Source organism: Microcaecilia unicolor, chromosome 1 (genome assembly GCF_901765095.1).
Source record: "Microcaecilia unicolor chromosome 1, aMicUni1.1, whole genome shotgun sequence".
NCBI lineage: Eukaryota > Metazoa > Chordata > Amphibia > Gymnophiona > Siphonopidae > Microcaecilia > Microcaecilia unicolor.
In genome coordinates this window covers 415585072-415611439 of record NC_044031.1, presented here as the reverse complement: position 1 = coordinate 415611439, position 26368 = coordinate 415585072, and the positions used below count along the sequence as shown (strand labels likewise).

General features: G+C 41.9%; 1 protein-coding gene across 1 annotated transcript in view; it reads left to right on the top strand.

The window, feature by feature from the left end:
• The window catches only part of RNF144B (ring finger protein 144B), a 163123-nt gene that overhangs the window by 33375 nt on the left and 103380 nt on the right, over positions 1–26368 (top strand). The window contains exon 2 of the mRNA XM_030211598.1: positions 21198–21397. Within this exon, the coding sequence (XP_030067458.1) occupies positions 21233–21397 (165 nt within the window). The 5' untranslated portion in view covers positions 21198–21232. The remainder of the gene's footprint in view (positions 1–21197; positions 21398–26368) is intronic.

Genomic DNA, 26368 nt, shown 5'->3' with positions numbered 1-26368 from the left:
TTTTCCCTGGGCACCCTTCTTCCCATGATTCAGGAAAACGATTGGCTATTTTTTCTGGACTTAAAGGATGCTTACACCCACAACTCGATACTTCCAGCACACAGGAAGTACCTTCGATTTCGGCTGGGAACACAGCACTTTCAGTACTGTGTACTGCCCATTGGTCTGGCGTCTGTGCCCAGGGTGTTTACAAAGTGCCTAGCAGTAGTCGCAGCGTCACTATGCAGACTGGGAATGCATGTGTTCCCTTATATCGATGATTGGCTGGTAAAGAGGACAGTGCTCTGGAGTCCATGTGGATTACTATTCAAGTGCTAGAGCTACTAGGGTTTGTAATAAATTACTCCAAGTCCCATCTCAGTCCTATTCAAAAATTGGAGTTCATTGGAGCACTACTGGACACAAAGACAGCTCAGGCTTATCTTCCTGAGACACGGGCAGACAACCTCCTGTCCCTAGTGTCCACGGTTCGAGCGTCTCAGCAGGTCACAGCTCAGCAGATGTTGAGACTCTTGGGGCACATGGCCTCCACAGTTCATGTAACACCTATGGCACGTCTACATATGAGATCAGCTGAATGGACCCTAGCTTCCCAGTGGTATCAAGCTGCGGGGAATCTAGAGGATGTGATCCAACTGTCCACCGACTTTCGGAATTCTCTTCTGTGGTGGACAATTCGATCCAATTTGACCATGGGACAACCATTCCAAATTCCTCAGCCGCAAAAAGTGCTGACGACGGATGCATACCTCCTGGGGTGGGGAGCTCATGTAGATGGGCTTCACTCTCAGGGAGCCTGGTCCTTCCAGGAATCAGGTCTTCAGATCAACCTCCTGGAACTATGAGCGATCTGGAACGCTCTGAAGGTTTTCAGAGATCAGCTGCCCAACAAAATCATCTTAATTCAAACAGACAATCAGGTTGCAGTGTAATACACCAACAAGCAGGGGGGCACCGGATTTCACCCTTTGTGTCAGGAAGTAGTCCAGGTGTGGCTTTGGGCACACCGTCAGGGCACGTTTCTCCAAGCCACTTATCTGGCAGGCGTAAACAACAGTCTGGCCGACAGGCTGAGCATGGTAATGCAACCTCACGACTGGTCACTGAATATTATTATTATTATTATTTATTGCATTTGTATCCCACATTTTCCCACCTTTTTGTGGGCTCAGTGTGGCTTGGGCATAGCCCACAAGATCTTCTGAGCATGGGGCACCCTCTCAGTAGATCTTTTTGCCACAACTCAATCACAAGGTCCCTCAGTTCTTTTTCAAGCGTCAGGCCCACGAGAGACTAGCATCAGATGTCTCCTTCATTTGGGAGCAGGCCTCCTGTATGCATATCCTCCCATACCTCTAGTAGGGAAGACTTTGCTGAAACTCAAGTAAGACCGCGGAACCATGATCCTGGTCGCAATACTCAAGGTGAGGTCACACCATGGAACAGTACAGAGGCATTATAGCATATGTTTTAACAACCTTGAATAGTTTTGTGTCATCTGCAAATTTAATCACCTCACTTGTTGTTCCGATTTCCAGAGAGAGGCAGTATTTAATTGATAAGCTCGTTTCTATTTTAAGCACTCTGCATCTATGAAGAGCATTCCAATCTAGTCAGCATTTTGATAAAATATATTTCATGCATTAATAATTTCAGGGGATGACCAAACAACTGTCAGCATAGCTTAACTGGGAATTGAGAGTGGTTAAAATCAAATGGTTATCTTTTTCAAAAAATGGAAAGCAGACCCTAATGAGAAATAGAGATGAGTATAACCACTAGCAAGAAGGAAGGGGATGGTGGCTTAATGTGATCCTTGCACATTTCCATGATGTAGATTACTTAGCAGGCAGCTTGCAAAGCTCAGCTCAGGCACGTCCATTCAGAACACTACCTCACCCCCTTTCCACTAAATTACATTGTTATTGTATATGATGTACCATGCTGTGAGCAAGTCACAGGAGAAGATATATTATAAATACAACTACTATGTTGTGCTATTTTTCATAATTCTTTTGGGGCCTTTTTACCTAACTGCTGTAAAAAGTGGCCTTAGCATGTCTTTGCATGGGTCATCCCCGTTCACTAAAGCCATTTTTACCACCGGGGTAAATGGCCGATTTTTGTATTTCCTGTGTTAATGGCCACACACTAATGTTTTCATTAGTGTGTGATTTAAAACTGCAAGACCAATCCGAACTTCTGGCACCATGCGGCTCAATCTTGCAGACAGCTGAGTCATGGTCAGGGTCGGTCTTAGGCAGGGGCGACAGGAGTGGTCGCACAGGGCCTCGTGCCTCCAGGGGCCCCGCGGTGCTTCCTGTCGCTCTTTGTCATATCGTCGCTCAGCTGCTTTCCTTCCAGCCGCCCTGCGTTTAAAAAGTCGCAGTGGCAGCAACAGCAGCAGTGAAAAGCAGGCTTGCCTCTAGCCTTTAAGCCTTCCCCTTCTCTCACAGGGTGCACTGATGCAATTTCCTGTTTCCAGTTTCCGTGAAGGCGACATAGTGTGCACACTGAGAAAGAAGGGGAAGGCTTAAAGGCTAGAAGCGAGCCTGCTTTTTCGCTGCTGCCTCTGCGACATTTTAAACGCAGGCTGGCTGGAAGGAAAGCAGCTAAGGAAAACTGAGGGCACAGATGGGGCTGGGGTAAAACAGGTTGGGACCTGAAACTCGGGAGCTGATAAGGAGGGTAAGTTAAGTTGGGGGCTGGGGCGGGCGAGCCACTGGACATGGAGGGGAGGGCAGAGGACAATTGCTGGACATGGATGGGATGGGAGGGCAGGGGCCAGAGGAGAATCACTGGATGTGGATGAGAGGGGAGGACAGGGGGCAAAGGAGAATCGCTGGGCATGGATGGGTGGGGATGGCAGGGGAGAGAGGAGAGTTGCTGGACATGGATGGAGGTGAGGGAAAACAGGAAGGAGATGCACATGGATGGAGGGGAGAGGAGAGGGCAGGGGACAGAGGAAAATCACTGGATGTGAATGAGAGGGGAGGACAGGGGGCAAAGGAGAATCACTAGACATAGATGGGAGGGGAGGGCAGAGGAGAACTACTGGACATGGATGTATAGGGCGGGCAGGGGAGAGAGAGGAGAGTTGGTATGGATGGATGGAGGGGAGGGCAGGAGAAATGCTGGACATGAATGGAAGTGAGGGAAGACAGGAAGGAGATGTACATGGATGGAGGAGAGAGGAGAAATTCTGGATACGGATGGAGGAGAGTTGAAATGCTGGATATGGATGGAGGGGAGGGAAGAGAGAGGATGTGAGATGAACATGGATGGAGGGGAGGAGAGAGAGGAGAAATGCTGGACATGGATGGAGGAGAGGGAAGAGAGAGGAAGGAGATGCATACTGACGGAGATGAGGGAAAGGGAGCAGAGTAGAAAAACTGCACATGGCTGGAGAAAATAGGCAAAAGCTGGATCCATTCTATACCTCCTCCAGTCAAGTCTGCGGAGGACCCAGCTTTTAGGTATGGATGTAGGGCAAGAAATGAAGAAGAAAGGAGGAAAGTAAAGAAATAAATGGAAAGGAAGCCCTGGAAGTGGAGTTAAGGGAGCAGATAGAGAGCACCAGAATCAGAGACTGGGACCAACATGATCAGAAAAACAAAGTCACAAGACAACAAAGGTAGAAAAAAATCATTTTATTTTCATTTTAGTGTTTGGAATATGTCCAATTTGAGAATTTACATCTGCTGTCTTATTTTGCAATGTATAGCAATGTTCTGTTTTTCTGGTATTGTGCTGCATGCAGAATCTATATGCTAATTTGGTTTGTGTCATTTTGGGTATACTGGAGCGGTAACAGCTTACAGAAATTATTTATAATGAAAAAAAACCCCAAGTTATTTTTCTTCTCTTGTACTGCTGTAATATTTTCAATGATTACTGTTTATATGCGCTATGGTTGGTAAACGAGTGTGGCTAAATGTGCCAACATTGTCAAGTTCAGCACACTATTAGCAGCCAAGTTCATACAAAGTTAATTATGTTCGGTGGAAAATAAATCTGTTGGCTCAGGCTGCATGCTATCTGAATATTCAATCACTATTTCGTTATTGCTACCAGGTATTACATATTAAGGGGATTCATTTTAATTCATTTATCTAGTCCTTACGTGCACATGGTTTTGCTTTTAAACCCAAAGGTTTCCTAGTAAGACTAGTAAGACTAAGGAGGCAAGGGCTTTTCAGCTTGGAGAAGAGATGGCTGAGGGGAGACATGATAGAGGTATATAAAATAATGAGTGGAGTGGAACAGGTGGATGTGAAGCATCTGTTCATGCTTTCCAAAAATATTAGGACTAGGGGGCATGCGATGAAACTACAGTGTAGTAAATTTAAAACAAATTGGAGAAAATATTTGTTCACCCAACGCGTAATTAAACTCTGGAATTCGTTGCCGGAGAATGTGGTGAAAGCGGTTAGCTTGGCAGAGTTTAAAAGGGGGTTAGACGGTTTCCTAAAGGACAAGTCCATAAACCGCTACTAAATGGACTTGGGAAAAATCCACAATTCTGGGAATAACATGTAAAGAATGTTTGTACGTTTGGGAAGCTTGCCAGGTGCCCTTGGCCTGGATTGGCTGCTGTCGTGGACAGGATGCTGGGCTCGATGGACCCTTGGTCTTTTCCCAGTGTGGCATTACTTATGTACTTATTTTTCATGTTTGAATTAGTTTTTGTATTACAAGTTTTGCTTGATGTCTTTTATTTGAAATAAAAGAAAATGTTTAAAACATATCTTGTCAACAAGGGGCGGGGCTGGGTGGGTGCGGAGCTGGGGGGACTGGGGGGCCCCAGCGAACTGGTCTGCACAGGGCCCTGCAGTTGCTAAGACTTGCCCTGGTCATGGTGAGAGAAGCAGGAATCTGACTAAGCTTCAAAGGTCCAGGTAAAAGACATTGGCGGACCAGGTTTTGCCCATGGCCCATAGGTTGGACAAGCCTGTGTTAGCGCTTACTGCAGCTTAGCAAAAGGGCCCTTTAGTTTTTTGTTTTGTTTCTTTTTTTCAGAAGAAAAGTGAGGTTTTTTTTGTCAGTGTTTTATGTGTCTAAAGTTAAATGGGTAACGCTTTTGACATTTCGTATTGCACTAATTTTGTTTTATAGTAAAAATATATTTTATTGAATGCAACCAGTACAAAAGGCAAGGAAGAGCAAAAACAATGTAGCAACAACTGAGCAAGGCATGAACCAATAAATTATTAACTAATAGACTCATATCCAAAGAAGTACAGTTTCCTTGACAATTATCAAAGTAAAAGTTGCATTTTTAATACAACAGTGTCTTCCAGTACAATTCATATTGCACTAATTTTAATTATGCCTTGATTAACTTTTGGGAGCCAACATTCTCTTTCTCAGGTCTGAAAAGAATGAGCAAAAGATGACATTACCAGAAAATATTAGTGATTCATTAAAAGGCATTCCAATAATAGTCTGAAGGGGAAAAATCACCTGGGGAAGGGGGAAGTTGATCAGAAAATGAGAAGCAGTAGAATTTTATAGCTCGTAATATATTGGAAAGCCCAGGGATTTGAATCCTTTCAAGTCAGTTTCAAAGTATTTGATCATTTTAACTTCAAAAGTATTACCTTTCTGGCTTGTTTTAAATCTTCCTTCAGCTATCAAGGTCATAAAGTTATTGATGCTGTGGTCTGGTTCTCCTAAGGACTAAGGAGGAATTGTTTTTTGTCAGGTTTGGCCTGTCTCACACTGCTAGCATTCTGTACACTATAGTATATTGTAGGTGGTTGGATACTCGACCTGAGGTCTCCAGTGTTGGGCAAGGGCAAACTGTAGACCATTTACTGTGGTTTTGTGCGTCTTGACTCTATAAAACAGACTTTTATTTGTATGTAATTAGATATTGCTGTTGGGCTATCATCTTCGACTAGGGCTACCATTTTTATATCTAAGGGAGGGCAGTCCCAAGGGTATGGGCTACTCTAGGTGAACCTTCAGTCTGTATGCCCTCCCAGGGATGTCTCATGGCCCTACTCTCACCTCCACCCCGTGACCAGTATCTCTCTTCCTGTTTCTATCCTCTTATAGGTTGCCAGCATCTCCCTTTTCCTATCCCCCTTTTGTAGGCTGCTGCTGCCCCTACTGTCTCCTCCTATTCTGGCTCTGAGCTTCAAAGAAGACTAAGCTCAGTGCAAACCCTGTGCTGAAGTGCTGCCATGTCCCTCCGACCTTTGATAGGAGGTCTGTCTCAGAGGGGGCCAAATAAGGCAGTGCATGAGTACAAGCCTATATATATAGGGGTGAATTCTATATATGGCACCAACAAGGTCGCTATTCTATAAGCTGTGCTTAAAGTTAGGCACGGTTTATAGAATAGCACTTAGGCACTGGGGTAGCATGTAAATTTAGGTGCTGCCATTTGCACCAACGAAAACACGGTGCAAATGCCCATGCCTAAATTTACGCTCAGTGCTCCAATTACTCACGTAATTCAAAACCACATCTATGCTCTGCCCCAAAACACTCATGACCCTCCCATTTCCATGCTCCCTTTTTGGGCAGCATGTAACATTATGTATGTAACTAACAATTAAATCTAATTAGTGTCAATAAATGCTTGTTAAAAAGTCAATATTTGCACTAATTGGCTTGTTATCCACTTACATTTGTACGCACAATTTTTGGTGACTTTTATAGAATTAAGGTGATAGGGCTCTTGCTGTGCTTTATCATTTCTCTAAGCCCAGGCCAGCATGGGCAGCAATGGTGGCCCGCAGGGGGAAGGCTCTAGTGCACACTGGAGCTGTGCTTCTGTCTCACAAATTCTGCTGCCTACTGGCAATGCTGGCCCTCGTCTAAAGTATGAGCTCAGCAGACTCAGCCAAAGTGTAAATGTAGTGGAATGCAAACTGGAACACAGGAAATCTGATCCAGCCTCCCAAAGCACAGGTGCTTACCCCTGAGTTATGCTAGGGGTGTTTTATCTGGATTGAGAAACACTGAGAGAAACCAGACCAGTTCTAATGTATTTTAATCAGTAGCTACTTCAGTATTTAACAAGGTGTCCGTGTATTCTTAATTCAGAGTGACACCTGACACTTCAGCCTGAAGGAAATCTGATACGCGGGGTCATGCATTAAATTCTGTTAAGAAGATGAGGGCAACTAACTTTTTAATGATGGTGAATGCAATTGGGGTACTAGAGTGAGAAACTGATGTGTAAAGGGAAATGGAACTTGATATACTGCCTTTCTGAGGTTTTTGCAACTACATTCAAAGCGGTTTACATATATTCAGGTACTTACTTTGTACCAGGGGCAATGGAGGATTAAGTGACTTGCCCAGAGTCACAAGGAGCTGCAGTGGGAATCGAACTCAGCTCTCCAAGATCAAAGTCCACTGCACTAACCACTAGGCTACTCCAGCAGATCTGAAGTCAGATTCATGGCTTTTCCCAGTATAATCATGCATAGTAAAGATGAAAAAGGAATATCAAGTAACAAGGATTCATGATGAATCATTTAAAAACACCATATTTTCTGTGTGGGTGATAACATGATCTGCTGGGAATGCCAATGTTTCTATCGTAAGCCAAAAATGATCTCAAAAGACAAAGTGACAGCAATGGTGCTGGCTCCTGGGCTTTTTAATGTGTACTTTCAGCAGGGGTGATGGTTTATTAAAAATTTGCTATACTGCTAAGCTTAAACAGATCATAGTGGCTTACAATGTTAAAAAGAAAAGGACGTCGATAATATATAGGAAAGATCCAGACACCCAAGATTGAACACAGTTATCAATACCAAAATATTAGAGGCTAGCCTTGACCAACCAATTTAACCAGTCAGCGGCTGGCTAAAATTGCTTTGACTATCAGGCCCAAAGTGAATACTGTGGTATATATAACACAAACACATTTTATTTATTTATTTTGCTCACGCCTTTTTCAGTAGTAGCTCGAGGTGAGTTACATTCAGGTCCCTGACCCTGGAGAGCTCACAATCTAAGTTTGTTGTAATGGGGTACTAATAGCTTTCATCGGTCAAAACCTCTTTTTCCTTAAAATGTTTACATTTTTTTAATTCCCTTCCTAACAACTGACTATTTCATATTTCGCAAATTGCTACAAACTCACTTGGTAAGATCATCTCTCATTGACAAAAGCAACTGATTCACTGTATAGTCTTCAAGATGTACTATTCCTGTTGATTCTACTGCATTCTATTTTGTTAATTACATTGTATTCACACAAGTTTCCGAAAGAATGTCTGATGTAACCTGGACGTGTTGTCAATTGTTCTACCTGATTGTGAGCCACATTGAACCCAAACTTGTCTGGGATAATGTCGGGTAGAAATCTCATAAATAAATAAAAATCCCAAATTGCAACTTGTTTATGCTTATTTATTGCTTGATATAAAGCCTTTATATAAGCCTGGTAAAAACAGTTTACAAATTTGTCTATCATCAAAAAAGAAAAGGGAAAAGAACTGTTCGCTGACAGGATAGAAAAAACATTCATACAGGAGAACAGTCATCCAGTATACACACTGGCGGGGCAATCCAAGAAATATATAAAACATGTGGAGGGGCATAATTGAACGCGAACGCCTATCTCCATGGGCGTCTATATCCGAAAATGGATACATGAAGAGGCAGGACAGACACTATTTTCAAAAAAATGGACGTTTTTCAGCTGGGCGTTTGTTTTTTTTTAGCGATAATGGAAACTGAAAACGCCCAGCTCAAAAACGTCCTAATCCGAGCCATTTGGTCATGGGAGGGGCCAGGATTCGTAGTACACTCACCCCCTGATATGCCAGGACACCAACTGGGCACCCTAGAGGTCAGTGCAGTGGACTTCAGAAACAGCTCCCACATGCATAGCTCCCTTACCATGGGTGCTGAGCCCCCAACCCCAACCCCCACCCTCAAAACCCACTACCCACAAATGTACAACAGTACCATAGCTCTTAGGGGTGAAGGGGGCACCTACATGTGGGTACAATGGGTTTTGGAGGCCTCCCATATACCAGCACAAGGGTTACAGGTAGGGGGGGATGGGCCTGGGTCCGCCTGCCTGAAGTGCACTGCGGTACCCACTAAAAGTGCTCCAGGGACCTGCATACACGTAGGCCTCCAGGACTTGTTGCTGCTATATAACATTGGCACACCAGTTGACACCTGAAGACTAATCTGTCCGAAAACGTCCTTTATTGGAATAAGCATGCTCACAGTTAACTGCAGATCAGAGGTTGTGCCCCACTGGCAACGAGTCTCCCTGGTACTGAGATGAGCAGTAGGTCAGAGCTGGCAGAATGCTGTACAATGCCCTCTTTCAGCCACATTCAAGGTAAGAACTAAGTTCTGTAACGTGGCTAACACGTGAAAGGGATCTAAAACTGGCTTACAAAAATGGCCACTACCTCATTGGCTACCGGAAACAAAACAGGGCACACTCTGACCCAGTAAGCAGGGGGAAAAGCACCATGGGAGTAGAGCCTACCAACTACCAACATCGTGAGCATTTACCACAAGCTAGTGGAATCACGGAGCCCAATATCCTACACCCACCACAATGCATTGCTGATGTGACTCTGCAGTGCGCATAACAGAAAAGGTGTCACACTCACCTGAGAGCCACATCAGAACCAGGGAAAGGCTGTCAGAGGATAGAACACATTCTGCTGTGATGGAGGTGGGTACGGCATTTGAGGCTGGCATACAGGCTGGAACAAAAATTTTTAAAGTTTTTTTTTGGTGGGAGGGGGTTAGTGACCACTGGGGGAGTCCGGGGAGGTCATCACCGATTCCCTCCAGTGGTCATCTGGGCAGTTGGGGCACTTTTTTGGGACTTGTTCGTGAAAAAAAAAGGGTCCAAAAAAAGTGACCCAAAATCGCGGTAAAAACGCCTTTTTTTCGATTATCAGCTAAAGATGCCCATCTCTCCTCGGCCGATAACCACACCCCAGTTCAGCCTTCACCACGCCTCCGACACGCCCATCAACTTTACCCGTTTCCGCGATGGATTGCAGTTGGAAACGCCGAAAATCGACTTTCGATTATACTGATTTGGCCGCCCACAAGAGAAAGACGCCCATCTCCCGATTTGGGTCGCAATATAGGCGTTTTTCTCTTTCGATTATAAGCAGGATAGCCTCTGTAACGGAAAAGAGTCAAAACATGTGAGCAGACTGACAGTTATAATTGTACCCTGTGGAGAGTCAGGGTTTGAATTCAGATGTACCTGAGAAGATCTGGGGCTTCCTGACATATTAATATCCATCTTGAAAAGCTACATACTGGAAGTCTGAATTACTACAACATTAACAACGATGAAAACATAATCTCTGAAGAAGCCAGCTGAGGGAAAAGTCTTGGTCACCTTTGAGTTCAGATAAGTGCTTTATATATTGGAATGTTTCTGTAACAAGTTGCAGTTTTGGATTTTTAAAAAATGAATAACATTTTTGAGCACTGCAAGTACAAATTAAAAATTTTAAAGGAAATAGAAGTTTTTGACCGATGAAAGATATTAGTACCCCGTTAGGACACATTTGTTTATGTTTGGGTGTTTGAGAACCTTTTTCCCCTCTATTCTTATATATTCACTTTGTCTTTTTTACTCTGACTCATATGTGTGGGGGATAGCTGCCATGAGCTTAACAGCAGTGGCATTGAGTACTAGCTGTGCTGTGGGTGCTTATGATTGCAGTGGTTAAAAGCACTCGGTATGGGAAGTTTGTCCTCCTCCACCCACTGCATAATTTGTTTTTATTGTTATCATGATATGAAAAATACACTAGATACAAACCCTTATGGAACACCAGCAGCAACTAGGCGATTGTTCTGTCCTCACTCCTATGAAAAGGAATCCGAGGGATTGCTGAGTTTTGCTCAGTTATTATGTAACAGGGCTGTACTGAATATTCAGGTTTGATTGGGCCCTGAATACATTATTCGTATTTGGCTGAATAGTGATTTAAATTTGAATACGAATAATCCGGAGCTCTACTGTGCTAAATCCTACTTAAATAAACACTAAGGGCCAGTTTCTATATATGGTGCCTAAAAAAATCTGCACGGAAAACAATTCCGACTAAGCGTATTCTATAAGCGGCACCAAGATTTGGGCGCAGTACATTGAAGACGCTTAGTTGATATCTCAGTGCCTTAAACTACATGCCTCCATTTATACCAACGAAAATGTGGTGTAAATCCCGGCGCGTAGATTTGGGCGCAGAGGGCCATATTCTATAACTACACATGTAAATTTCAGAATGCCCATGAAACGCCTATTTCCCCACCTATAACCACACCCCTTTTTGCTAGTGCCCGTGAGTAAACACACTGCGTTGCAGAATATACTTAGCGAGTTGTCCAGGTAAATTCTAACTATTGCCAATTAGTGCTCATTATTGCTTGTTAAGTGTTAACGCTAATTAGCTTGTTAAACCAATTAAGTTACGTGCATTGTTATATGCCTGCATTTCATCATGGATATTTAGGCGTGCTATATAGAATTTGGGGGGTAGATATATGATTTCACATTGCCTTTTTTATTATTCGTTATATTATTTATTTATTTATTTATTTATTTTAGTACATTTATACCGCACCTTTTGCCATAGCGTTACAGCCCCAAAGCGGCTTACAATGAACTAATTAAAATAAATGCATTACAGTTACATTTAGTAATTAGAGTGGGAGAACAGGAAAGGAAGGGAAAAAAGACAAAGAAGACCGGCGAAAGTCCTGGCGGGCCAAGGAGAGAGATGAAAAACCAGGCTGACACAGAGAAGACCAGCAAGATGAACCCCAATTCGGGACTGCAGCAGGGCCCATATGGAACAAATGAAGTTTTGTATAGCACACATCATATGTAGGGGTACTCTCATCTCTCCCTACATTCCTCCCCGTGAACTCCGCTCACTGGACAAATCTCTCTTGTCGTCCCCCTTCTCCTCCACTGCTAACTCCAGGCTTCGCTCCTTTTCTCTCGCGGCACCTTATGCCTGGAATAGACTTCCTGGACCTATACAGTATGTCTAGCTCCATCTCTACCTGTTTTCAAATCTATGCTGAAAACCCACCTTTTCACTGCTGCTTTTTAGCTCCTAGCCACTACTCAATTGCCCTCCCCTTGTCCCTTCCTTCCTTCTCACCCATTACTTCCCTCACCCGTAACTGTCTTGTCTGTCTGTATTACTTAGATTGTAAGCTCTTTTGAGCAGGGACTGTCTCTTTGTATCAGGTGTTCAGCGCTGCGTGCGTCTGGTAGTGCTATACAAATGCTAATGCTAATAATAATAATACTTTTACTAACCTGTGGCAAAAAGTGGCCTTAGTATGCTCTTACGTGGGTTTTTCCCCATGCACAGCCTTAAAATGGTCAGTTTTCAGTTTTTTGTATTAATGCCCATGTTCTAATGTTGCCATTAGTACAAGGTCGTTTAAAAAAAAATTACTGCGTGAGCACTTACTGCCACCTATTTTGTAGGTGTAGTAATCCTTCTTATCTGTTCCCTTCTCCACTACTGCCAACTCCAGACTTCGCGCCTTCTGTCTCGCTGCACCCTACGCCTGGAATAAACTTCCTGAGCCCCTACGTCTTGCCCCATCCTTGGCCACCTTTAAATCTAGACTGAAAGCCCACCTCTTTTACATTGCTTTTGACTCATAACCACTTGTAACCAATTGCCTCCACCTACCCTCCTCTCCTCCTTCCTGTACACATTAATTGATTTGATTTGCTTACTTTATTTTTTGTCTATTAGATTGTAAGCTCTTTGAGCAGGGACTGTCTTTCTTCTATGTTTGTGCAGCGCTGCGTATGCCTTGTAGCGCTATAGAAATGCTAAATAGTAGTAGTAGTAGGTGGCGATATTCCAGCGCCAATGTAGGTGCACTAACTGGACAGTGCAGGAACACCCACTCCATTTATGACATGCCCTTTCAAAAAACAAAAAATTATTGCACGGTTAGGGCGCACACATTTGGCAGTTACTGTAGAGCACATCCCATGGTACGTCATTTTAAGCTACGTTAGGGAGCTCTTAACACAGCTTAGTAAAAGGGCCTATTAGCAGCACAATACTGAGATGCAAACTGGGGCTTCTGATCCTAGGTGTTGATCATTTGGAATTTTAGGGATTTGTTTTGGAGGCAATAAGGTGTTTTCCCAAGGTTAAAAAAAGAGGGGTTTATCAGTATATTCAGGTTGAGAGGGTTACACAAATATCATTTTCCAGCACCAGCCCCCTTCTTCCAGGTGCAGCATCAGACTCCCTTTGTCCCAGCTCTAGCTTCCTTCTAACTGGCAAAGAGAGGGCAGTTTGTGGAGTGCTGGTGCAGTTGCGGGAGTAATTTTTGGTAGCAGAAACAGCTTGTAGGGTGGTGGAACAGCAGCAGAGAAGTAGTTTTCGGGAGTATGGAGATTGCGCTAAGTGAGGAACAGTTGCGGAGGGGGATGGATGTTGGGGAGGGGGTGCAGTTTGCAGGCTATTGTGAGAATTTTTATGGGTAGGCCTAGAGGAGGGGTATTGTTTTGTGTGTGGGACAGTTAGTGGAGTAGTGGGGCAATTGCAGAGGATAGGTTTTTGGGGTGCAACAGTTTATGGGGTGGTGGGGCAATTGATGGAAGTATAAGTCTGCCATGTAAAAGTGGGCCAAGCACTGAACATTGTATGAAATAAATACACTACAGTGCCATTAAAGGTGTCCATATATGTGGTGTTACACATTAGAGACAGAGATATTAATTTACATGTACAAAATAAGAGCGGCTTCACTTGGACGTACATGTACCACCCAGGCTCTGGAATGGGATAGGCCACCTGGGCTATGGCAGCATGGCCAATACTTTTCTAATGCAGTATCAGCAACTAGAGAGTTTGAAACCAAAAAGGTGCTCTGCTGCCCCTATGTAGGATTATTTTATAATCAGTAACAATATGCACATATGGATCCAACTTCTCCTATATAAGCAAGCAACTCTGGAATGCACTACCAAAAACAACTTACAACCACCTCAACTTCCGGAAATCACTAAAGACCAACCTGTTCGAAAAGGCATACCCTACTGACCCAACTTAAATGCCTGAACCCAGCAACACAAGGAAACCAAAACTTATAATGAACACTATGATCACTATATAACTCCCTTCTCTACGATTCTCTAATGTGTCTGTAACACATTTATCTTATTGGCAATTACATCACTTTGTATTTGTTTCATCACCGGAGGTGGCTAACGCCTCACGGTTCTATGTAAGCCACATTGAGCCTGCAAATAGGTGGGAAAATGTGGGGTACAAATGTAATAAATAAATAAATATAGCAAATTTTATAAATATGTACACGCAGTAGCTTTGAAGAAGGGTGTCTTCCTCTGTCAAACTCTGTCCCAACGGAGGTGGGTTTGACAGAGAGGAGAGAACGTTTCCATCATCAAGCATACCTCCAATCCCCTGGTCCAAAAGACAAATTAGTTGGGGGTTATGAATGGCTTTGAGGATGTGTGAATACTGGTGAGTAAAAATGCTGAGGTATATATTTAGGGGTAATTTTATACTCCCTCTTTTTTTTCATATACAGTATGTGGCTATATATACATGTAGAAGACATTTTATCAGTGCTCACCAATCTTCCTGTGGTTGTGACCCCATTTCACGTGGCCTACAAATGTGTGTGATCCCTGGGTGGTGCAGGAAAATAACATTTTATGAAATGCCCGCCAGATTGTGACCCCAAATGTGGGTTTTGTGACCCCAGTTTGGGAAACTCTGTATTTTATAAAATATCAACTGGCTTCTATGTATGAGCCTAGCCAAGAAGACACATACCTTTGCTGGTAGGTGTAGCCAGGGGGTATGTTATGGACAGAGCATGGGGAGAGTTCACAAGTACATGCATTGATTAGATTGTAATCTGACTAGGGACAGAGAAAGCACCTGAATATAATATGTAAACAATATATTCTGTTGTAATACAGATCCAATCCGTTACCCTTTAATTATAAAATACTTTAATCAACATTTGTACTTTCCCAACATTTTATTTGCTTGGATGCCAAACTGTGGCATGGATCTCAGTGCAGAGCTTGTGTTCTGATACTTGAAGATGTTAAACTGATGTAAAATGGTCTGAAGCCATACCCAGCATTGCACTGTGGAAGTTTGATTCAAGAGCACTGGGTCTGTCATGAATAGGCTTTTGTTGATAGCCCCGGACTGAGTTAATGGACTGGATTGAGCCTTGCCCAAACAGTAAGTATTAATGTTCTAAGATGTAATGGGTATTCCTTTGTGGCTGCAGTAGTTCTAAACCAGGTTATTCCTGTGTTCAAACAATTTCCCCCGGATTCTATATATGGCGCCTAAAAATCAGCGTGGAACTTGAAGCTTATTCTAGAACAAAGTGCATAATTTAATTGGTTAACTAGCTATTCAGCATTAATTGGATATTAAGCAATTATCAGCACTAATTGGCATGAATTGAGATTTATACACACAACTCGCTAAGGGGTCCTTTTAATAAGGTGCGCTGAAAATGGCTTGCGGTAGTGTAGGTGCATGTTTTGGGCACGTGACAATCCAAAATGGACGTGTGGTAAAATCAAAATTGCTGCGTGTCCATTTTGGGACTGCAACCTTACTGCCAGCCATTGACCTAGCGGTAAAGAATCTGGGCGGTAATGACCTATGTGCGTCAAATGCCACTTGGCATGCATCTGTTACACACATCTAAAAATAAAAAATATTTTTTGGACACGCGTATCAGATGCGTGCCAAAAATGAAATTACTGCAAGACCCATGCAGTAGTCAATCGGGCGGTAACTCCATTTTGGTGTGCATTGGGCGCGTATAGACGCTTACGCAGCTTAGTAAAAGAGCCCCTAAATGTATTCTGTAACATGCTGTGCCTAATTTCTAAGTTGTATAGATGAAAAAGGGGTTTGGCCATGGGCAGGGCGTGGGCCTTTCTAAAATCTATAGGCGTTATTATAGAATACACCCGATCTGTGCCTAAATTAGGCATCGGAATTTACACCAAGTAAAACATAGCGTAAGTGGCCATGACTCAATTTGGTTGCATGGAGAGGCGCTCAGTGTATTCTGTATATTGTGTGCAAATTTAAGCCTATTCTATAAAATATAGGCATGCTCTAGGGAATACGTCTAGGTGGAATTTTTTCTGTGCGGATTTTTCAGGTGCCATATATAGAATCTAGCCCTATATGACTAAGATGACATTAAGAGATTATTTCTACTGAGCAACTGATTACTGGAAAAGATATGGCTGAACAACATATGGTAGAAGTCTATAAAATCCTGAGTGGAGAGGAACAGGCAAACACAAATTAATTGTTTTACTTTTTTCAAAAAGTACAAACACTAGGGGACATGCCATGAAGTTACATAGCAGTACATTTAAAACAAATAGGAGAAAATATATTTTTTTCTCAATGCATAATTAAGCTCTGGAACTTGTTGCTGAAGGATGTGGTAAAAGCAGTTAGCATACCTGGGCTTAAAAAAGTGGTTTGGACAAATTCCTGGAAGTAAAGTTCATAAACTATTATTGAGGTAGACCTGATGAAAAATATTGCTTGTCCCTGGGGGTAAGTAGATGGAATCTTGCTACTTTTTGGGATTCTGCCAGGTAAATAGTGGGCTGGATTAGCCACTTTTGGAAATAAGATACGTGGTTAGATAGACCTGTGGTCTGACTGATGCAGTATAGTAATTCTTATATTCTTAACGCAGGGACTTCCAGCCTGAAAAGTGCTAAAAGCTAAGCATGGGTGACCCTGTTGTACTGTGGCTAATGTTTCAGTGTGGGTTAGGTTGACTGTTGCCTTTTTGGGCTGTTTTACCAGAACCTAAATACTCTTGGAATGAAATCTAAATTTTCAGGTCCATCCATGATTTGCTGATGTTGCTGGGTTGGAGGCAGAAAAAACAGTGTGGTTTGGTTTGAGCTATTTCTTTGGGTCTGAACTGAGAGTGTACTAGTTTTACAATTGCATGACAGAAGGACTTTTTAAAGAGGTGGATGAAGGAAGGTAATATAGACAGGTGAAATAATAATACCTGGCATGAGGCAGGGTGAGCTTGGGGGAGCAAATTCATTGGTAGCTCTGGTGTATTGAACTTGGGGGAAAAGCTGCTGCAGTAACTCCCATTGACTTTATTCAGGGGGATGCAGGAAGCCAGGAACATAAATCACCGAGGTCTGAGCCATGTGATGTTGGGGTTATTAAGCAACCAACTGAACTGTTGAGAAGAAACACCCGAATTTAAGTTCTGGAAGGAAGAAGAAAGCAGAGAGAGAGAGAGAGAGAGAGAGAGAGAGAGAGGGGACATAAGAAGGAGCCACAAAAGAAAGAGAGGGCTGAAGAATCAGAGTGGGGGGAGAGGCTACAGAATGGAGATAAACTCTGGAGAGCTTAGAGCTCTTGGAAGGCCAAAGAGAGCCCAGCAGAGATAGGGAGACTCTGGAGCTGAAAGATGCAAGGAGGTGCAAGCCAAAACAGCTGAGGTTGTAGGGACTAGAGCCGCTGTAGAGAGACTGAGTAAACTGAGAGAAAACTGTGGGGAGTGCCCCTCTTTTTATGATTGGGGGAAGGAGGAATGGGGCAGGGGGCCGGAGAGAGAGAGCACCACAAGAGTGCCTAGAGATATCCCTTAGTCCCCCAGAACTGAGGCCACTCCCGGGGAAGGTGAAACCCTCTGGCGCCTACAAGGGTATATGACTTGTTAGTTGATTTAGATAGGGAACCCTAATAGTGTCACTAAGGTATCTCCTGAGAAGGCTAACATCCATGCTGACTTTAAAGACTGTTATAGCACTGTAGTTGGTATCTGGCAGGTAGCAAAGGAATAGAGAGAGAGGTTATAGCACAAGAGCACTATTCAAAAACTGGGTCCAATGTTGTATACAGTCCAGGTGAACTTCATGTTGGCATGTGAGTAAATTGTGATCCTGTGTATATGCATCTTGAGTAGAGAGGTGTGGTAGCTGTGTTAGTCCACTTTTAAAAGGTGATCAATAGAAATAGACTAAAATAAAACATAGAAAAAAAAATAAGATGATACCCGGCCCTCCCTGTCTCTCACCTAACCCACCCCACCCTTATTCTGTTAGACTGTCACTGAAATGCTTTGATGTTTCACTTATATATACTGTTATTTATCAACATTTGCTTATTTCTGATCTAATGAAGAAGGGCTACCTTCGAAAGCTAATCAAAAAACGTATTGTTAGTCCAATAAAAAAGGTATCATCTTCTTTTCTGTGCTTTATTTTCTTCTATTTCTATTGATTGCATATATACACCAAACCCACTGATTGTTTAGTGTATTTTGGTAGACATAAGTGATAAAATTTTCCTTTTGAGTTACCGGTCTGGAAGTCTTTTGAGTTCTAAAGAAAACTGAAGGATACAACGGAAGGACAAATTTGAGAGAAGGATCAAGTCAAATTTTATGAAAGCAAGTAACTGTTGATTAAAGTAAGTTAAAGATACATAGCTATAAGATCCTGACTGGAGTGGAACTGATAAACACAAATTGACTATTTACTCTTTCAAAAAAATAGAAAGATTAGGGGACACAGTCAAGGACCATCTTTTCACCAGCAACAAGGTGTGCTGCCACGTCTTACCATTTAGAGAACTGACTTGCTGTGGTAGTTATCCGTTTCCAGTGAATAGCTTGGCAGTGTGGCTTAGCCCCACCCACTGAAGGGGCACATTTAAGGGGCATGTAATGCCCCTTAGTATGCCCTTTTGTGGGCAATTTCTGTTGAATATATTATTTTTAACTTCTGGGTTATCAATTGTTTGAACCTATTTTACAGGTTTTTACTTATTGCTTATTACTATCTTTTTTGATTTATATTGCTATATATTTTAAGGCTGTGATGAGGTGGCTTTTTAAAATTATATTGTTTTTTTGGGGGGGGGTATGCTGCAGGATGGGGCAGGGATAATAGTTAACTGTACACAACAACTTCTACTCCTATTTTAAATCACTGAAAGTCAAAGGTTAGAAATTATAGCTGAAGACAAGAAAAACATTTTGTAGGTGGTGTGAGTTCAAATGTTTATCATGTTTCAGTGATTGCCAGTGACAGATTACTTAAACACAAATGTTTCAAGTTGTGAAGACCATCGAGATACATCAAAACCATCTCTTTAGTAAATGAAATTCCCCCCTTGGATTTAATAACCCCTGCGCGTTGTTACTATTTTAACACCAGATCCGCTTGCAATAAAACCTGTTTTTGAAGAAATTTGATAAGAGACTCTGGCATAGGGTTAGTTTTTATGTCGGAAACATGGCTTACTGTTATAGACAGTACATTGTTGGAAGAACTATGTCCTCCAGGCTACAAATATTATGATAGTCCAAGAGCAATAAAAAGAGGGGATGGACTAGCTTTTCTCTGGGGTCTTTTACTAAGATGCGCTAGTGTTTTTTGCTCATGCTAAAAATCAGCTGGCACAAAATGCTCAGAAGCCCATAGGAATATAATGGGTGCCTCAGTGTTTAGCGCCAGCTAAAAATGCTAGCACATCTTAGGAAAAGACCTCCTTGTAAATCATTCTTTTCAATTCATCATATTACAATTGGAAGGACTCGAGTTGATGATGTGTAAATTAGTAGATGTGTAAATTATCCTCCTGATAACTGGAATAAGATCCAAGCCACACTTTTTAAAGTCTATTATTCATTTGGCTGCTCAGTTCTCAAGATTACAAATATTAGGAGATTTTAATTTATATATGGAAGATACTCTCAATACAACTTCTTTCTTTTATTTTTCCACTCAATGCATATCACTCTGTTGCTAATAGAAGAAACTCATGACAAAGGACATTCCCTTGATATTATAGCTTATTCTAACCTCTCAGTTTATTTGAAGCTCATATCTAATTGTGTATGGTTACCTATTCCATTGTTAGATCACTTTGACTGTATTCATGTCAAGTCCTATGGCTAAACAACAGAATAGACCTGATTATAGAATTATTCGATCCAGGGGTGCACTGTTGTTGGCTATTTTTTCTTCCGTTTGCATCTTAGCTTTCCTGACTACCATCTTTTCTTAACTTTTCCAAATACTGATAACACAAATTTGCTATGGTGGTTCAGTATGCAGGAGTGGTTGGGATGCAGAAGGCATGCTCCTGCTCTGCAGTTTTGATGATGGGGTTAAATAGGCACTGTAGCCATTGAGAGTGCAGAAGGAGAGGAGTTGGAAGAAATACAGGTTTCTCAATTGGGGGATTGTCTTTCTCTGAAACATTTCATTTTTATATGTCACTGTTCACAGTACAGGGGATAAAACTGAGTGAGTCCCTTTTTGAGCCCCTTTTTGATACTGGAGAGCTCCTGCTTGCTTATTGTTTCCCTCCTCTCCCCCCCCCCCCCCCCCCCCCCCCCACTAAGCTGTGCTTTTCAGTGGGAGTATTGCCCAGAGCAGTGGCTGAACAGCTGTTTGTGTAGGTGGTAGGAATTAACTCCCGATAAAGTGGAGTAGGCTAGAAACCTTGGACAAAGACCTTCACTGTGCACTTTCTCCATCGTGTTGATTTTGAAATAGATCATTTGGGGCAAACTTTCTAACTGTACATACTTTTCCCTCTCTAGGTACTGGCAAATGTTCAAAGTGAAAGTATGTGTTGTACTTCTGTTTTGAAAATTGGCCCAGGAAATTTATGTGCTTATTTGTAAAACTGTTTGGCATACACAAATTTTGAGGGTTAATTTATGCATATATTTGCATATATGTTAATCCCTCTGCAACCCAGATGATGGCAACATCTTTACTCAGTCTGGGTAAGCATATGTGCAGACAAGCTGCATGTGCATTAATTTACCAATTTATCAAATGGTAAAAGCTTTTTTGTGCATGGAGAACACTGCTTTTATCTGTGAAAATGCTTTTAGTTTAGTTTTGTTTCTGTAGAGGGCAATTTGATGGACGTATATCTCCAAGATTCTGAACACATATAGAAATGTAAAGCCAGAACCTGTCAAACTGTCATGCAGCCTGCAGGCATAGATATTGCCACAACGCACAAATCAGATTATAAACTGGTCCTTTTGGAGGCGAGTTCCAAGAATGTGAATTGCATTTTTGAACTCCTGGCATTAGTCACAATTTTTTTTTTGCTTGTTTGACTTCAGCTGATGTAATCTTTGTTTGTTTGTAGGGCTTGAAGAACCAGCGTGGCAAACCTTGGCGCTCATGGCTTCCGCTGGTAGGGTCTGCCATCACACACTGATGACTGCAATGTCTGCATCAGGGGAACTTGCTCTAGAACCTCTAATCACCTGCAGATTATGTCTGGGTGAGCATTCCCGTGACATGATGATGTCTCTTCAGGAATGCAGTTGCATATTTTGCACACAGGTGAGAATCTACATGAGAATTACAGAATTAGTGTTATTACTGTAATGTTTATATAATAAAGGGTTCTATAGGCATCTAGATGGTTTATGGTAAAAGGTACCTAACAAATATATGATAACTTCTCAAAATGTCTTGTTTGCTTGTTTATTTTGTCCTAACTCACCAGAGTTTACTGCCCATTTGCAACCTGCGCTAACCAGTAGAGTAACCACAAGTGGGCAGGAACCCATCCAAGATCAGCACATATCAGTGTAGCTGATGGGTATTCCCAATTCTCACCAGCTGGAGGACTCCTCAACCAGAACCCCCTGGGCCATCTGAACACTGAGCATGTGTGGGAGTGCTGGGGTTGGCTTCTGGGAATAAACCACTGATTTCCACAGTGTTCAGATAGCTTGGGGGTTCCAGTTAAGGAGGTCTTCAGCTAGCAGGGCTTGGGGATCCCTACCAGCCAATGTATTCATTTTTAACATTTGAGGGAAGGAGCAGGGAGTGGGGGCAGAGAGGAAATGCGTGGACTCACCCAGAAATTGACCTTTAGCTACGCTACTGGCCCCTGCCTCACTCGTTGCTATTTATGACAGTTAAGGGAAGTGCAAAACTTGATGCATTGGGAGCAGTCATATGCAGTTACCAGTTTTTTTTTCTCCTCAGTTAAGCTCCTCTAACCCAGCTATCACTTTAACAGTTCTTTACAAGGAATCACACACAATTCAATTTCCATTGGATCCTGGTTCATCTTTACCCTTTACCCACCTGTAGGGGTCACTATTGCACAGTGATTGGAATTATTAGTTGAAGCCAGGTTGGGAATCAACTCAAGTCTCTGGAGTGGCAGTACACAGGGTCACCAATGGGCCATCATACTGGCTCAATATTTGCCACTAGTAAAAAAGGCCCGTTTCTGGAACGAATGAAACGGGCGCTAGCAAGGTTTTCCTGGGAGTGTGTATGTTTGAGAGAGAGAGCCAGAGTGAATGTGCGGGTGTGTGACAGAGTGAGACTGTCTGTGTGACAGTGTGTGTGTGAGAATGAGAGTGTGTGGAAGGGCCCCCTCCCCTGTCCCTAATGCCCCTCACCCCGTTCCGTCCCCTCTTTTTCCTCCTCCTTCCCACACTTTGGGTTCCTTAAGGCTTTCAAAAGGAGTGGAGGAGTGGCCTAGTGGTTAGGGTGGTGGACTTTGGTCCTGGGGAACTGAGGAACTGAGTTCGATTCCCTGCACAGGCAGCTCCTTGTGACTCTGGGCAAGTCACTTAACCCTCCATTGCCCCATGTAAGCTGCATTGAGCCTGCCATGAGTGGGAAAGCACGGGGTACAAATGTAACAAAAATTAAAAATAAAAAAAAAATGTACCCCCGTGGCCCTAACGCCCAGTATCCGGATACCCCACCACTTTCCTCCTCACCCCTCCCCCAAGATGTAACACTTTCACGTCCTTCATTTTTTAAAAAAGTGTCCTATCTACCCTGTGTCCAAATGCCCAGCATTCAGATTGTGTTCCTCTCATACATTTTCATTTCTTTCATTCATTCAGCACTCCCCCCCCCCCCCCCCCCCCCCCCCCCCCCCCCCCCGAACACTTTCGGTTCCTTCAGTCTTTTAAAACTCTCCTATGTACCCTGTGTGCTAATGGCCAGCATTGAGATTGTTTTCCTGTCCCAAATTTGCATGTCTTTCAGTCGTTCACAACTCCCCCCCACCTTCTGCAGTTTAACACTTTCGTTTCCTTCAGTCTTTTAAAACTCTCCTATCTACCCTGTGTCCTAATGGCCAGCATTGAGATTGTTTTCCTGTCCCAAATTTGCATGTCTTTCAGTCGTTCACAACTCCCCCCCACCTTCTGCAGTTTAACACTTTCGTTTCCTTCAGTCTTTTAAAACTCTCCTATCTACCCTGTGTCCTAATGGCCAGCATTCAGATTGTTTTCCTTTCCCAAATGTTCATGTCTTTCAGTCATTCAGAACTCCCCCTCCCCCCATTTAACACTTTCGGTTCCTTCAGTCTTTTAAAACTCTCCTATCCTAATGGCCAGCACTCAGATTGTTTTGCTTTGCCAAATTGTCTGTCACTGAGGTCAGTGTGTGCCTGCCTAGCAGACCACTTCTGGCAGGCACGGTCCCAGGCACATCCTGTTGGAGGTGAGAATTATTATATAGGATAAGGAGCTCCTTATATTGCTTGGAATGGCATGATCTTTTCAGAAAAATGTAATTGTGATTGTGTCCTACCATAAACTAGTAGAACAGGTAATCATCTAGAGCAGTGCATTTGTGGGTGGTAACATGCTTATTGAGTAACACCTTTGAATGTAAGTAGAATTACAAAAAGCTTGACTACTTTGCACAGAACTCCATCTCCTAATGCAGTTCATGGAAATGCACACCTTGATTATTCTTTACAAGCTGCATAAAATCTCCAAGAAACTCCAGTTTGTTTTATTAATGGATGTTATGCATATTTATTTATTAATTGCCCCATCTTTCAAAGAACTCAAGGAGGCAGCATACAGTAGTCACTATTAGAATCAACATGGTCACTGCTTGGGTTCAGAGAGAAAGGAAGGAAAGAAGACTGTAGGCTATGGAGAGAAAGCAATGTCCTGTTGGGAGAGCAAAAGAAACAGAAGATAAACTCAAACAGAAAGAGAGATCTGTTCGAGTTTATCTTCAGAGAGATGAGGGAAAAGTTGAAAAAGTAAGAGTATTAAGGGAACAAGAGTGGAAAAAAAAGGGATTTTTTTTGACAACTAAAACCTTTTTTTTTTTAAACATAAAGTCCAATATTGAAGGGAACAACAACCAAAACAAAGCACGTAGAAAAATCAAGAGTTCAACTAACACTCTTTCTTCAAAATTCTCTTTAATACTCAGTAGTGCAAACACCTGACATGGCCATGTTTTGTTAACACTACTTCACGGGTATAGAACTGCAACAACAAATTATACCAAAAGTAATTACAATATGCATGTATACAGACAGTAAAAAAAAAAAAAGCAAAAACAAAACCAGAATTTGCACAACAAAAACATACTACAACTGAACAATAAAAGATACGATTTCTGTTTCTGAAGTAATGTCAAGACTTCAAATCAATAAAACAAGGAGCCCATCTTAAAAGACACTTATAATTCTTTCAACTTATTATAATTTCTCCAATAGATCATCATACACTATTACTATGCATAACAAACAACAGATGTTATTATATTAAAAAACTAAATATGTACCTGTTGAATGCAAGCACAGATGTCTCTCAAAAGCATAGATAATAGTTAAAAACAATTATTGAGAAATTCCTGTGCCAAGAAAACAAATACTTGCCATAAAATTACAAACTATATAGTACAATATGTTGATCTATTTATGGTAATGTTTGTTTTCTTGGTCTGATGTCTTACTATTTTTATAGAAACAGAAATAGAAACTTTATCTGTTATTGTTCCAGTTGTAAAGCGCTTTTCATTGTGCAAATTTTGGTATGTAGGATTTTTCATGGGCTATGTGTTTTTTTAAAAGTACCTGTATACATGCGCATTTTTAATTGATTTTGTTATATTTTATTAGTTCTACATCTCCTGATGCAGTATTTACAATATGTGGCCATATTGGGTGTCTGCACCATTGAATACTAAAGAGACTTTTGAAGAAAGAATTTTGGTTAAACTCCTGACTTACCTTTCTTGTCTGCCGTTTTGGTTGTTCCAGTGTGTCTGGACTTTTGCTTCTCCATTTTCAAGGGGACATGCATTTAGCAACCGCTGCTAAATATATGTTTCTTATTTGCGAGTTTTCATTGGCACTATACAGATAGGGGGTACTTCTCAAAAGTTCACCTAAAGGTATGTGCTCTTAATGCGAATTCTCTATCGGCAGTTGTGTATTCAACTGCTGTTAGTAGTATAAGTCCGCATTTATGTATGAGCACTTATGCTAGTTCAATGACTGGTGTAATTGCTTGTGCCTAACTGTAGGCAGTTATATAGTCATCTGCAATAACTCCCACTGCTATGCAGAAGGAAACAGAACAAGTTTCTATTATAGTAACAAATCTAAATATAAATAGAGGGAAATACTTTCTTACGGGAGTACCCCAATGTTAATTATACAATACATAAAGTACTCCACTATTGATGTTGAATTTATTATAGTAGCCACTCCAATTGTAGTATAGAAATTTTTGGGGGAAAAAAGGTCTCAAAGTACCAAAATGATCAAAATATGACCTCACTCGGCAACAAGTGATCCTGGTGACCAATCATTGGTCATAAAGGGATCAGTACTTCATCATGGGCAAAAAATCACCCCAAAATGCTCCTATTTTGATCCTTTTGGCACTTTGAGGCTTTTTTCCCCCCAAATTTCTATATCAAATTTCACTACGAGTGTCAGATAAGCAGGAGACGCCATGTTATAAGATATCGTGAATTGTGATTTGCCATTCGTTGCTTGGCCCCCTGATGAAGCATATAAGACAATATAACGTATAGCGGGGCAAAGTAGAAAGCTAAGTAACATTAGAGTAGGAATTGTTGAGAACAATCACGATTATAATATTTGAACATTGAAATTGAACACTTTTGTTGGTGGAGGTGGAGTTTTTTAAGACCGAAGATTATAACGGAGCCCCAGAACAAGCAGACGATTGTATCGATTGAAAAATTGAATAAAAATATCGTCATGCAGGGGCTGATGAGGTCTTTTTTCTCCATTTTTTGAAAATAAAATAAAAATAATTAAAATTTAAAAAAAGATATCACTTGATACAAAGATAGAAGTACACATTTAGTGTATGAAGATTCAGCTTGTAATTTGATTACTATAATAGATAGCCACAGGAATTTGGTTGTGCTGTTTCCTTCTGCATAGCAGTGGGAGTTATTGCAGATGACTATATAATAGCTACTCCTACCACCACTATTTGGTACTATATAGAGGATTAACTGTAGGCAGTTAGACATGTAAATGCTAGT